Here is a 13,631-nt window from a genome sequence, read left to right as displayed (position 1 = left end):
AAGCTACACAGTGACACCAATATAGTGTGATACAATGTAACACACAGTCACACCAATATAGTGTGACACAATGTGACGGCCGCACAGTCACACCAATATCGTTTGGCATAATCAGTGGCAGATTGAGACCCTTTGGGGGTTGTCCTCATGTCGCCATGTGGTGTCATTTGACATCAGATCGCCATGAGAACACAACGCTGCTGGATGAGGTATGGTATCGAATATTGTAGGTGCACGCGACGGAGCGCATGAAATCGCGCACGCCTGCTGCAGAGGCGATCCGTCGCCTGAGGGATGTGGAGGAGGAGGCGTGTCAGAGGCGTGCCCGTGACGTCACGTGTGCTGGTCGCCCTCATTGACTGAACAACCCACATGACCTGGCCGTTGCGCGTCAATATAAAAAAATGTCTTGCCAAAAAATCGGCCGCACACTCTATGGCCGTACCTCAATGAGGTACGTCTTGCGTTGCGCGGCCTAAGGCTTGTAATATAGTACGCGCTGGTGTGTGTGCGGGCTCGGGCACGGCTTTGCGCATGCATGTGGTGCGCGCGTTTAGTTTCTATAGGGCAAGCGGTGACGCATGCGGCTAGGGGGCGTGGCTCTGATGTCACAGCGTTATGTCGCGCTGTGATTGGCTCGCAGCATCACGTGGTGCGGCAGCATTGCGAAAATACAAATATCTTGTATTTCCACAGATCTGCCGCGCCAACACTCACGGCCGCGCGCCTCAACTATAGCAACGTCAGGCTCACCCTGCAATTATCATTGATGGCCGCGCGCACTATATTGCAAGCCTTAGCGACATCCCTCTCTATTGCACTCACCACCACACAACCCCACACACACCTTACCTTGGGTCAGGCCCGGGGACTCTGTAGTTCCCTCCGCTGGTCGGGCGGAAGCTGGATCTGCTGCATGGGGAGCACCAGACGGGAGACGTGTTTATACGCAGTGTGTGACACCAGACGGGAGACGTGTTTATACGCAGTGTGATACTGTATGTGTGTGTGACACCCAGCAGGAGACGTGTTTATACGCAGTGTGTGTGACACCCGACGGGAGACGTGTTTATACGCAGTGTGTGTGACACCCGACGGGAGACGTGTTTATACGCAGTGTGATACTGTATGTGTGTGTGACACCCGGCGGGTGACATGTTTATATGCTGTGTGTGACACCCGACGGGAGACGTGTTTATACGCAGTGTGTGTGACACCCGACGGGAGACGTGTTTATACGCAGTGTGATACTGTATGTGTGTGTGACAACCGGCGGGTGACGTGTGTATATGCTGTGTGTGACACCCGGCGGGTGACGTGTGTATATGCTGTGTGTGTGACACCCGACGGGAGACGTGTTTATATACAGTGTGTGACACCTGACGGGAGACGTGTTTATACGCAGTGTGTGTGACACCCGGCGGGAGACGTGTTTATATGCTGTGTGTGTGACACCCGACGGGAGACGTGTTTATACGCAGTGTGTGTGACACCCGGCGGGAGACGTATTTATATGCAGTGTGTGTGACACCCGGCGGGTGACGTGTTTATATGCTGTGTGTGTGACACCCGGCAGGTGACGTGTTTATATGCAGTGTGTGTGTGACACCCGGCGGGAGACGTGTTTATATGCTGTGTGTGTGACACCCGGCGGGAGACGTGTTTATACGCTGTGTGTGACACCCGGCGGGTGACGTGTTTATATGCAGTGTGTGTGACACCCGGCGGGTGACGTGTTTATATGCTGTGTGTGTGACACCCGGCGGGAGACGTGTTTATATGCAGTGTGTGTGACACCCGGCGGGAGACGTGTTTATATGCAGTGTGTGTGACACCCGGCGGGAGACGTGTTTATATGCAGTGTGTGTGACACCCGGCGGGAGACGTGTTTATATGCTGTGTGTGTGACACCCGGCGGGAGACGTGTTTATACGCTGTGTGTGACACCCGGCGGGAGACGTGTTTATATGCTGTGTGTGTGACACCCGGCGGGAGACGTGTTTATATGCTGTGTGTGTGACACCCGGCGGGTGACGTGTTTATACGCAGTGTGTGTGACACCCGGCGGGAGACGTGTTTATACGCAGTGTGTGTGACACCCGGCGGGAGACGTGTTTATACGCTGTGTGTGACACCCGGCGGGTGACGTGTTTATATGCTGTGTGTGACACCCGGCGGGTGACGTGTTTATATGCAGTGTGTGTGACACCCGACGGGAGACGTGTTTATATACAGTGTGTGTGACACCCGGCGGGAGACGTGTTTATATGCAGTGTGTGTGACACCCGGCGGGAGACGTGTTTATATGCTGTGTGTGTGACACCCGGCGGGAGACGTGTTTATACGCTGTGTGTGACACCCGGCGGGAGACGTGTTTATATGCTGTGTGTGTGACACCCGGCGGGAGACGTGTTTATATGCTGTGTGTGTGACACCCGGCGGGTGACGTGTTTATACGCAGTGTGTGTGACACCCGGCGGGAGACGTGTTTATACGCAGTGTGTGTGACACCCGGCGGGAGACGTGTTTATACGCTGTGTGTGACACCCGGCGGGTGACGTGTTTATATGCTGTGTGTGACACCCGGCGGGTGACGTGTTTATATGCTGTGTGTGACACCCGGCGGGAGACGTGTTTATATGCAGTGTGGTGTGTGTGTGTGTGACACCCGGTGGGAGACGTGTTTATATGTGGTGTGTGTGTGTGACACCCGGTGGGAGACGTGTTTATACGCAGTTTGGTGTGTGTGTGTGTTACACGCGTGTCCCTCTGTGTCTGGCTCTCACACAGATGTTATACGGAGTATCCGGGACCCCGAGAAGCCGAGTACTCTGGAGGAGCTGGAGGTGGTGTCGGAAAGTTGTGTGTCCGTGCAGGAGCTGGAGGAGGAATCATATCTGGTGATCATCAGATTCACACCCACCGTGCCACACTGCTCACTGGCCACGCTCATAGGTGAGAAGCAGGCCACGCTCACAGGCGAGAAGCAGGCCACGCTCATAGGCGAGAAGCTGGCCACGCTCATAGGCGAGAAGCAGGCCACGCTCATAGGCAAGAAGCAGGCCACGCTCATAGGCGAGAAGCAGGCCACGCTCATAGGCGAGAAGCAGGCCACGCTCATAGGCGAGAAGCTGGCCACGCTCATAGGCGAGAAGCTGGCCACGCTCACAGGCGAGAAGCAGGCCACGCTCATAGGCGAGAAGCAGGCCACGCTCATAGGCGAGAAGCTGGCCACGCTCATAGGCGAGAAGCTGGCCACGCTCACAGGCGAGAAGCAGGCCATGCTCATAGGCGAGAAGCTGGCCACGCTCATAGGCGAGAAGCTGGCCACGCTCATAGGCGAGAAGCTGGCCACGCTCATAGGCGAGAAGCTGGCCACGCTCATAGGCGAGAAGCTGGCCACGCTCATAGGCGAGAAGCTGGCCACGCTCATAGGCGAGAAGCTGGCCACGCCCATAGGCGAGAAGCTGGCCACGCTCATAGGCGAGAAGCTGGCCACGCAAAGAATATATGTATAAAATGGAGGATAAACCCATATCTCACAGCTCCATGCTGTGCATCGTTTGTACTCATTAGAAGGGTTACTGCCCTTGTATTTCCCATCACAGAGGGTAAGTAGTGAGCAGCCTCCCCTGCTCACCAGGATAGTCCCCTAACCGCACCTCACTTTCACGCCACACTCCGCTCGTCCGGAGACTCTGCGGCCATTTTCAGAATAGTGCCTCGTTCCCGCATTGTTTAATAACGACAGTGCCGCCTTTTGTCCTCGTCGGACGGATCGGCACCGAGTAGACTGGCAAACATTTTAACACGTCCCCAAACCCCTAATATTGACCAGCGGCGCCGTACAGTGCAGAAAGGAATAGCTCCGCGTGGGAATTCTAGGCGTTGGTTAGCGCTCGAGCTGCCGCACCAGTCGGTTAGAAGTTCTTCTTTGGGGGGCTGAGTAGAAACCCCCCTCTTCAGCTTTAGACGCTGCAACCTGCAGTGACGGGATAACCCAACTATTGCAGTGTATTTTCCAGCACTGTATGTGGCTTGGCCTGCTGACTGCACTATGCATTTTTGTGAGTTACAGAAATGCATAGCGCAGCTATATATACATGTATGTATGTGTGTATATACAGTACATGTGTGCTCATTTGCATGTCATTTCCCAGAATCACTGGCTGCAGTGGGAGCACTGTATGCTAGGCGATAATGGTGAAAGGCAGGGTTGCAGATCTGTCTAAGACATGTGAATGTGCTCACAAGTGATCTTTTCATTTGAGACAGGGAGATATATATCACCTCCTGTTCCTCTTTGCACATACACGACTACAGGAAACATCATGCCTATTTATTTGTGTCCTCCCTGCACAGGTCTGTGTCTGCGGGTGAAGCTGCAGAGATGTCTGCCTTTCAAACACAAGGTGAGAGGTAACCCGACGCCTGCGTCTCACTTCTACGAGTCGCATTTAAATGACCCTATCTGCTTCCCAAGCAGCTTTAGCAATGTGTGCACTGACTGCAGTCTGGTGAATTAACACTGGGTGGCACTGTTATTCCACAAGAAAAACCCTTTTAATAAATCCCAACCTCTTCATGTGGAAAACCACTTTTATCACAGCACGCATAGCCTCAAAAAGCTACTTTAACCTCTTTGCTGCTGGCCTGGGGGGGCAGTGAAGTTAATGACACAGCCTGGTTTTCACACACCCACTGCTCTGGCACCAGACATGGGACCGCAGTGAGTCTTGGCTGCTCCTCCGCATTCCTCTCTCTCCCGCAGTGGGCTAAAGTTCTGATCAGTCGTGTTCTCTGGATTTGTGCAAAGCACAAATGAAATATAAACCACTTCCTTGCCCTGACACGAACAATGAAACCACATTCCCCCAAAACCTGTACGTGCCACTAAGGCTGGTTAGGACGCTTCACAATCCAGGGGTTTGTTTGAGAAAGCACTTGGCCTCCCTCCCCCGCAGCGCGTGACATTGCTGTCACTTTGTCTTCCAGCTAGAGATCTACATTTCTGAAGGGACACACACAACCGAGGAGGACAGTAAGTCATTCTTTACGTCTTCGCTGATAGGGAGGTGGCTGCAGGGAACAGCCCCCCAGGGTGAGGGGGTGGGGGCTGATAGCGTAGAGGGGCATGGAGAGGACTTCACTATTGCAACCTTCTCCTCTGTGGCCTTTCTGCCTCCAAGCTCCATACATGATAATAATAATAACAATAACAATAGCATGTTCTTGTATAGCGCTGCTAGTTTTACGTAGCGCTTTACAGAGACATTTTGCAGGTACAAGTCCCTGCCCCGTGGAGCTTACAATCTATGTTTTTGGTACCTGAGGCACAGGGAGATAAAGTGACTTGCCACATGATCAATCCAAAATGCTGTTCAGAGCGTTTTCTCCCTCTCTTCTGGGTCTGTATCTGCCCTCTCCTCCTGAAATCCCTTCACTCCCTCCCCCATGAAACTTTGCATGAACTATAAGGTTCTATATTTCCCCCCCCCCCCCTCTCACATCTCAGATGTAATCTCACACTATTCCCCTCTCGTTACTTATGTTCTGCTGAAGGCCATCTCCATTCTGCTCCACTGTCTCTACAGCACTCTCATTTCTAAAACCTTTCTCTCTTTTGACTCCTTGCCTGTGGAACTCCCTCGAACATCCCCCCAATATTCCCCATACAATATTCCCCACACAACATTCCCCACCCATATCCCCCCAATATTCCCCACCCATATCCCCCACACAACATTCCCCACCCATATCCCCCACACAACATTCCCCACCCATATCCCCCACACAACATTCCCCACCCATATCCCCCACACAACATTCCCCACCCATATCCCCCACACAACATTCCCCACCCATATCCCCCACACAACATTCCCCACACAACATTCCCCACCCATATCCCCCACAAAACATCCCCCATACAATATTCCCCACACAACATTCCCCATCCATATCCCCCCAATATTCCCAATTCCATATCCCCCAACATTCCCCACCCATATCCCCCCAATATTCCCCATCCATATCCCCACAACATTCCCCACCCATATCCCCCACACAACATTCCCCACCCATATCCCCCACACAACATTCCCCAATCCATATCCCCCACACAACATTCCCCAATCCATATCCCCCACACAACATTCCCCACCCATAACCCCCACACAACATTCCCCAATCCATATCCCCCACACAACATTCCCCACCCATATCCCCCACACAACATTCCCCACCCATATCCCCCACACAACATTCCCCACCCATATCCCCCACACAACATTCCCCACCCATATCCCCCACACAACATTCCCCACCCATATCCCCCACACAACATTCCCCACCCATATCCCCCACACAACATTCCCCAATCCATATCCCCCACACAACATTCCCCAATCCATATCCCCCACACAACATTCCCCACCCATATCCCCCACACAACATTCCCCACCCATATCCCCCACACAACATTCCCCACCCATATCCCCCACACAACATTCCCCACCCATATCCCCCACACAACATTCCCCACCCATATCCCCCACACAACATTCCCCACCCATATCCCCCACACAACATTCCCCACCCATATCCCCCACACAACATTCCCCACCCATATCCCCCACACAACATTCCCCAATCCATATCCCCCACACAACATTCCCCAATCCATATCCCCCACACAACATTCCCCACCCATATCCCCCACACAACATTCCCCACCCATATCCCCCACACAACATTCCCCACCCATATCCCCCACCCATATCCCCCACCCAACATTCCATATCCCCCACACAACATTCCCCATCCATATCCCCCCAATATTCCCCATCCATATCCCCCACCCAACATTCCATATCCCCCACACAACATTCCCCATCCATATCCCCCCAATATTCCCCATCCATATCCCCCACCCAACATTCCATATCCCCCACACAACATTCCCCATCCATATCCCCCCAATATTCCCCATCCATATCCCCCACACAACATTCCATATCCCCCACACAACATTCCCCACCCATATCCCCCACACAACATTCCCCACCCATATCCCCCACACAACATTCCATATCCCCCACACAACATTCCCCATCCATATCCCCCACACAACATTCCCCAATCCATATCCCCCACACAACATTCCCCAATCCATATCCCCCACACAACATTCCCCAATCCATATCCCCCACACAACATTCCATATCCCCCACACAACATTCCCCACCCATATCCCCCACACAACATTCCCCACCCATATCCCCCACACAACATTCCATATCCCCCACACAACATTCCCCAATCCATATCCCCCACACAACATTCCCCAATCCATATCCCCCACACAACATTCCCCACCCATATCCCCCACACAACATTCCCCAATCCATATCCCCCACACAACATTCCCCAATCCATATCCCCCACACAACATTCCCCACCCATATCCCCCACACAACATTCCCCACCCATATCCCCCACACAACATTCCCCACCCATATCCCCCACACAACATTCCCCACCCATATCCCCCACACAACATTCCCCACCCATATCCCCCACCCAACATTCCATATCCCCCACACAATATTCCCCATCCATATCCCCCACACAACATTCCCCATCCATATGCCCCCAATATTCCCCATCCATATCCCCCACACAACATTCCCCACCCATATCCCCCACACAACATTCCCCACCCATATCCCCCATATCCCCCACACAACATTCCCCACCCATATCCCCCACACAACATTCCCCACCCATATCCCCCACACAACATTCCCCACCCATATCCCCCACACAACATTCCCCACCCATATCCCCCACACAACATTCCCCACCCATATCCCCCACACAACATTCCCCATCCATATCCCCCACACAACATTCCCCACCCATATCCCCCACACATCATTCCCCATCCATATCCCCCACACAACATTCCATATCCCTCCCCTCCCCCGCATTCCCCAATCCATATCCTCCCCCCATCATTCCCCAATCCATATCCCCCCCAACATTACCCATCCATATACCCCCCAACATTACCCATCCCATATCCTCCCCCCATCATTCACCAATCTATATCCCCCCCAACATTCCCCATCCCATATCCCCCCCTATCTGCAAGCCGCCTGAAATCTCACTTCTTCAGTGAAGCACTTGTATAGTTTAGGCCGGTTACTCCGTGCACTCCCTCCCCCCTCAGATATGTTCAATACTGCACTTTCCCCTATTGTATTCTGTAAGTCTCCCATGATATCATTTAGATTGTAAGCTCTGTAGGGGAGGGCTCCCTAATTGTTGCTCTGGGAAACGTTGTATATTATCTCCCAGTACTGTCTGTTTTATAACTCTGTAAAGCGCTGCTTATCTCAGTATGGGAGTACTGTTACTGCAGGCTATCTCTGTGTGGGGAGTACCATTACTGCAGGCTATCTCTGTGTGGGGAGTACCGTTACTGCAGGCAGCACAGCTATCTATGTGTGGGTAGTACCGTTACTGCAGGCTATCTCAGTGTAGGCAGTACCGTTACTGCAGGCTATCTCTCAGTGTGGGGAGTACCGTTACTGCAGGCAGCACAGCTATCTCTCAGTGTGGGGAGTACCGTTACTGCAGGCTATGTATCAGTGTGGGGAGTACCGTTACTGCAGGCTATCTCTGTGTGGGGAGTACCATTACTGCAGGCTATCTCTGTGTGGGGAGTACCGTTACTGCAGGCTATCTCTCAGTGTGGGGAGTACCATTACTGCAGGCAGCACAGCTATCTATGTGTGGGTAGTACCGTTACTGCAGGCTATCTCAGTGTAGGCAGTACCGTTACTGCAGGCTATCTCTCAGTGTGGGGAGTACCGTTACTGCAGGCTATGTATCAGTGTGGGGAGTACCATTACTGCAGGCTATCTCTGTGTGGGGAGTACCATTACTGCAGGCTATCTCTCAGTGTGGGGAGTACCATTACTGCAGGCTATCTCTCAGTGTGGGGAGTACCATTACTGCAGGCTATGTCTCAGTGTGGGGAGTACCGTTACTGCAGGTTATGTCTCAGTGTGGGGAGTACCGTTACTGCAGGCTATGTCTCAGTGTGGGGAGTACCGTTACAGCAGGCTATGTATCAGTGTGGGGAGTACCGTTACTGCAGGCTATGTCTCAGTGTGGGGAGTACCGTTACTGCAGGCAGCACAGCTATCTCAGTGTGGGGAGTACCGTTACTGCAGGCTATCTCTCATTGTGGGGAGTACCGTTACTGCAGGCTATCTCTGTGTGGGGAGTACCATTACTGCAGGCTATCTCAGTGTAGGGAGTACCGTTACTGCAGGCAGCACAGCTATCTCAGTGTGGGGAGTACCGTTACTGCAGGCTATCTCTCATTGTGGGGAGTACCGTTACTGCAGGCTATCTCTGTGTGGGGAGTACCGTTACTGCAGGCTATCTCAATGTGGGGAGTACCGTTACTGCAGGCAGCACAGCTATCTCTGTGTGGGGAGTACCGTTACTGCAGGCAGCACAGCTATCTCTCAGTGTGGGGAGTACCGTTACTGCAGGCAGCACAGCTATCTCAGTGTGGGGAGTACAATAACTGCAGGCAGCACAGCTATCTCTCAGTGTGGGGAGTACCGTTACTGCAGGCTATCTCTGTGTGGGGAGTACCGTTACTGCAGGCTATCTCTCAGTGTGGGGAGTACCGTTACTGCAGGCAGCACAGCTATCTCTCAGTGTGGGGAGTACCGTTACTGCAGGCTATCTCTCAGTGTGGGGAGTACCGTTACTGCAGGCTATCTCTCAGTGTGGGGAGTACCGTTACTGCAGGCAGCACAGCTATCTCTCAGTGTGGGGAGTACCGTTACTGCAGGCAGCATAGCTATCTCTAAGTGTGGGGAGTACCGTTACTGCAGGCAGCACAGCTATCTCAGTGTGGGGAGAACCATTACTGCAGGCAGCACAGCTATCTCTCAGTGTGGGGAGTACCGTTACTGCAGGCAGCACAGCTATCTCAGTGTGGGGAGTACCGTTACTGCAGGCTATCTCTCATTGTGGGGAGTACCGTTACTGCAGGCAGCACAGCTATCTCTGTGTGGGGAGTACCGTTACTGCAGGCAGCACAGCTATCTCTCAGTGTGGGGAGTACCGTTACTGCAGGCTATCTCTCAGTGTGGGGAGTATCGTTACTGCAGGCTATCTCTCAGTGTGGGGAGTACCGTTACTGCAGGCTATCTCTCAGTGTGGGGAGTACTGTTACTGCAGGCTATCTCTCAGTGTGGGGAGTACCGTTACTGCAGGCTATCTCTCAGTGTGGGGAGTACCGTTACTGCAGGCTATCTCTGTGTGGGGAGTACCGTTACTGCAGGCTATCTCTCAGTGTGGGGAGTACCGTTACTGCAGGCTATCTCTCAGTGTGGATGGGTTCTTGTCTCCAGTTAATAAGCAGATAAATGACAAGGAGCGCGTCGCTGCCGCCATGGAGAACCCCGGCCTGCGGGAGATCGTGGAGCAGTGCGTCACGGAGCCCGAATAGCCGGCAGCCTGAAGGGCCAGCTTCCAAGGGCCACACACACCGGATGGGCCCAGAGACCTCCGCTCTGAGGCAGGAAAGCAGCACTGAGCACACTGCCCTCTCGCAGCTCCGTGCGGGGTGTATCACTCACATTACAGCAGCCTCTAATATGCTTCTTAATGTATCAGACATGCAGCCAGTGCTCACTCATCACTCAGTGACAGCCGTATACATCTGTAACGGGTATCCCTAGGTATGGCTCTGGGCTGCATCAGCATTAACCCCTCGCTACCACGGGGGTATTATATGCAAGACAATCAAGGCCCCTCTGGCAAAGAAGGGTTTAATAAGGACGCTTGTGTAAATATTGGGGGAAGGAGTCACGCTGCCCCCTGCGCTGGGGGTGGGGGAGGTGATTATTCCAGGGAGGGCGTCCGGGAATGTGTGACACAGACGCACCATGTGACGGCCATGCTGGTCGGTACGTCTCGTGTGCGGCGTCCCTCCGAGAGTACCCCTCTGGCACTCGGGGGGGGGGGGGCTTCAAATCTGAAAGAAAACGTGGACCCCCAAGACCTCAGAGGTCAAATATCTGATAAAAAGCAGTTTGTGCGGCTGTATGCTGCTTCCTGTAATAACGGGGTCCGGGGGGCCACATGGTACGGGGGGGGGGGTGGGGGGGAAGAAATTTTTGTAAAGTATTGTACAGACCCCACAGATTTACTTTAATAAATATTTGACATCCTGTTTTCTCCCAGAATGCATAATGTTGGATCCTTTCGGAAAGAGCTCGGTGATCAGACTGCATTAGTGTAAAAAATAAAACAAATAAAAAAAGCTGTGTGTTTGCCCAGATGTCCGGCGCTGTGTGTTTGCCCAGATGTCCGGCGCTGTGTGTTTGCCCAGATGTCCGGAGCTGTGTGTCTGCCCAGATTTCCGGCGCTGTGTGTCTGCCCAGATGTCCGGCGCTGTGTGTCTGCCCAGATGTCCGGCGCTGTGTGTCTGCCCAGATGTCCGGCGCTGTGTGTCTGCCCAGATGTCCGGCGCTGTGTGTCTGCCCAGATGTCCGGCGCTGTGTGTCTGCCCAGATGTCCGGCGCTGTGTGTCTGCCCAGATGTCCGGCGCTGTGTGTTTGCCCAGATGTCCAGCGCTGTTTGTTTGCCCAGATGTCCGGCGCTGTGTGTCTGCCCAGATGTCCGGCGCTGTGTGTTTGCCCAGATGTCCGGGGCTGTGTGTTTGCCCAGATGTCCGGCGCTGTGTGTTTGCCCAGATGTCCGGGGCTGTGTGTCTGCCCAGATGTCCGGGGCTGTGTGTCTGCCCAGATGTCCGGGGCTGTGTGTCTGCCCAGATGTCTGGGGCTGTGTGTCTGCCCAGATGTCCGGCGCTGTGTGTCTGCCCAGATGTCCGGCGCTGTGTGTCTGCCCAGATGTCCGGCGCTGTGTGTCTGCCCAGATGTCCGGCGCTGTGTGTCTGCCCAGATGTCCGGCGCTGTGTGTCTGCCCAGAGGTCCGGCGCTGTGTGTCTGCTCAGAGGTCCGGCGCTGTGTTTGCCCAGATGTCCGGCGCTGTGTGTTTGCCCAGATGTCCGGCGCTGTCTGTTTGCCCAGATGTCCGGCGCTGTGTGTTTGCCCAGATGTCCGGCGCTCAGAGAGATTCTCGCCTGGAAAAAATGTGGATATTTGGTTTGTTTCTAAACCTTTGCCATCTGAAGCAAAGCCCAGAAATAATGTGCCCTTCCCATCGGGCCCCTGACTTTCTGGCTCTCTCTGGAGGATCCGCAGCTTCTGAAACATATCGCTGAGCTGCGGGCGCATGTACCAGCTCAGGGGGATCATAATATAGTGTATTTAGGTGCTAAAAATACCACGTGTAAGCACATTCACATGTATCAGACAGGTCTGCACCCCTGCGCTTCCCCATTATCTCTTGGCGTGCAGCGCTTCCACTGCAGCCAGGGATTATGGGTGATGACATGCAAATGAGCACAGTATGTCACCTTTTGCTTCATGTCCATTTTAACATGGGACCCCTATAACCTTATTCCTGCCGCATTACACAGCTTTTCGGCACAGCCTGGGTTATAGAAGTGCAGAGCCAGTAAACCTACTCAGAGACGGCTATTTGGACGTTTTGGGTCTCATCAGTGTGAGGCTGGTTATACCGGCTTTGCAATGTATTGTATTGTATTGTGTGTCTTTATTTATATAGCGCCATTAATGTACATAGCGCTTCACAGCAGTAATACACGTGGTAATCAAATAAATAACAGATAATATAAATAACAGATCGTGGGAATAAGGGCTTTAGACATAAAAGTAACATTAAGGAAGAGGAGTCCCTGCCCCGAGGAGCTTACAATCTAATTGTTAGGTAGGGAGAACGTACAGAGACAGTAGGAGGGAATTCTGGTAAGTGCGTCTGCAGGGGGCCAAGCTTTATGTATCATGTGTTCAGTATTAGCCACAGTGCTATTCTTATGCTTCTTTAAGAAAGTGTGTCTTAAGGTGGGTCTTAAAGGTGGATAGAGAGGGTGCTAGTCGGGTACTGAGGGGAAGGGCATTCCAGAGGTGCGGGGCAGTCAGTGAGAAAGGTTTAAGGCGGGAGAGGGCTTTAGATACGTGAAGCTGGGATCCGTTTCAACCTCGCCTTTTATATAAGTTATGGTCAGTAAAAAAAATGAGAGAATCCCTCCACGGTATAGCAAATAAAAACCCCACGCGTGGGCACATTCACACGTCCCACGCAGGCCTGCAACCCTGCTCTTTCCCATTATCTCTTGGCATAGGGGAGACTACCGAATCTACCGGAGACTCTCACAGCCGCCACCAGTCTAAATTCTTTCAAAACTAAAGCTGTCTCACATTTTAATCTGGTCTGTTACATACGCGTATAATATATAATATCTCTAACTGCGCATGCAGTGTCTTGTATATAATGTATCAACCTGCACACTTATGTAACTATGTATCTGTCACCATGTATTTGTCATCATAACTCTGTGCCCAGGACATACTTGAAAACGAGAGGTAACTCTCACTGTATCACTTCCTGGTAAAACACTTTATAAATAAAAATAAATACAGTGCTTCCACTGCAGCTAGGGATTCTGGGTA

At 52.7% G+C, this 13,631-nt stretch overlaps 2 protein-coding genes across 6 annotated transcripts in view; both read left to right on the top strand.

Moving 5' to 3' along the window:
* Positions 1 to 13,631, top strand: part of RASGRF1 (Ras protein specific guanine nucleotide releasing factor 1) — a 202,259-nt gene that overhangs the window by 62,305 nt on the left and 126,323 nt on the right. The gene's annotated exons all lie outside the window — the stretch shown is intronic.
* MORF4L1 (mortality factor 4 like 1) overlaps positions 1 to 13,631 on the top strand; it is a 92,778-nt gene that overhangs the window by 2,061 nt on the left and 77,086 nt on the right. For 2 of the 4 annotated variants that reach the window (XM_075575428.1, XM_075575427.1), the window contains exons 2-4: positions 2,791 to 2,955; positions 4,363 to 4,412; positions 4,996 to 5,041. In XM_075575428.1, coding sequence (XP_075431543.1) covers positions 2,791 to 2,955; positions 4,363 to 4,412; positions 4,996 to 5,041 — 261 coding nt within the window. Of the gene's footprint in view, positions 1 to 2,790; positions 2,956 to 4,362; positions 4,413 to 4,995; positions 5,042 to 10,442; positions 11,177 to 13,631 lie in introns of those variants that run through there. The other 2 variants (XM_075575440.1, XM_075575429.1) reach the window with 2 other exon arrangements.

Source organism: Ascaphus truei, chromosome 18, assembly GCF_040206685.1.
Source record: "Ascaphus truei isolate aAscTru1 chromosome 18, aAscTru1.hap1, whole genome shotgun sequence".
NCBI lineage: Eukaryota > Metazoa > Chordata > Amphibia > Anura > Ascaphidae > Ascaphus > Ascaphus truei.
This window is presented reverse-complemented; position numbering and strand designations above follow the sequence as displayed.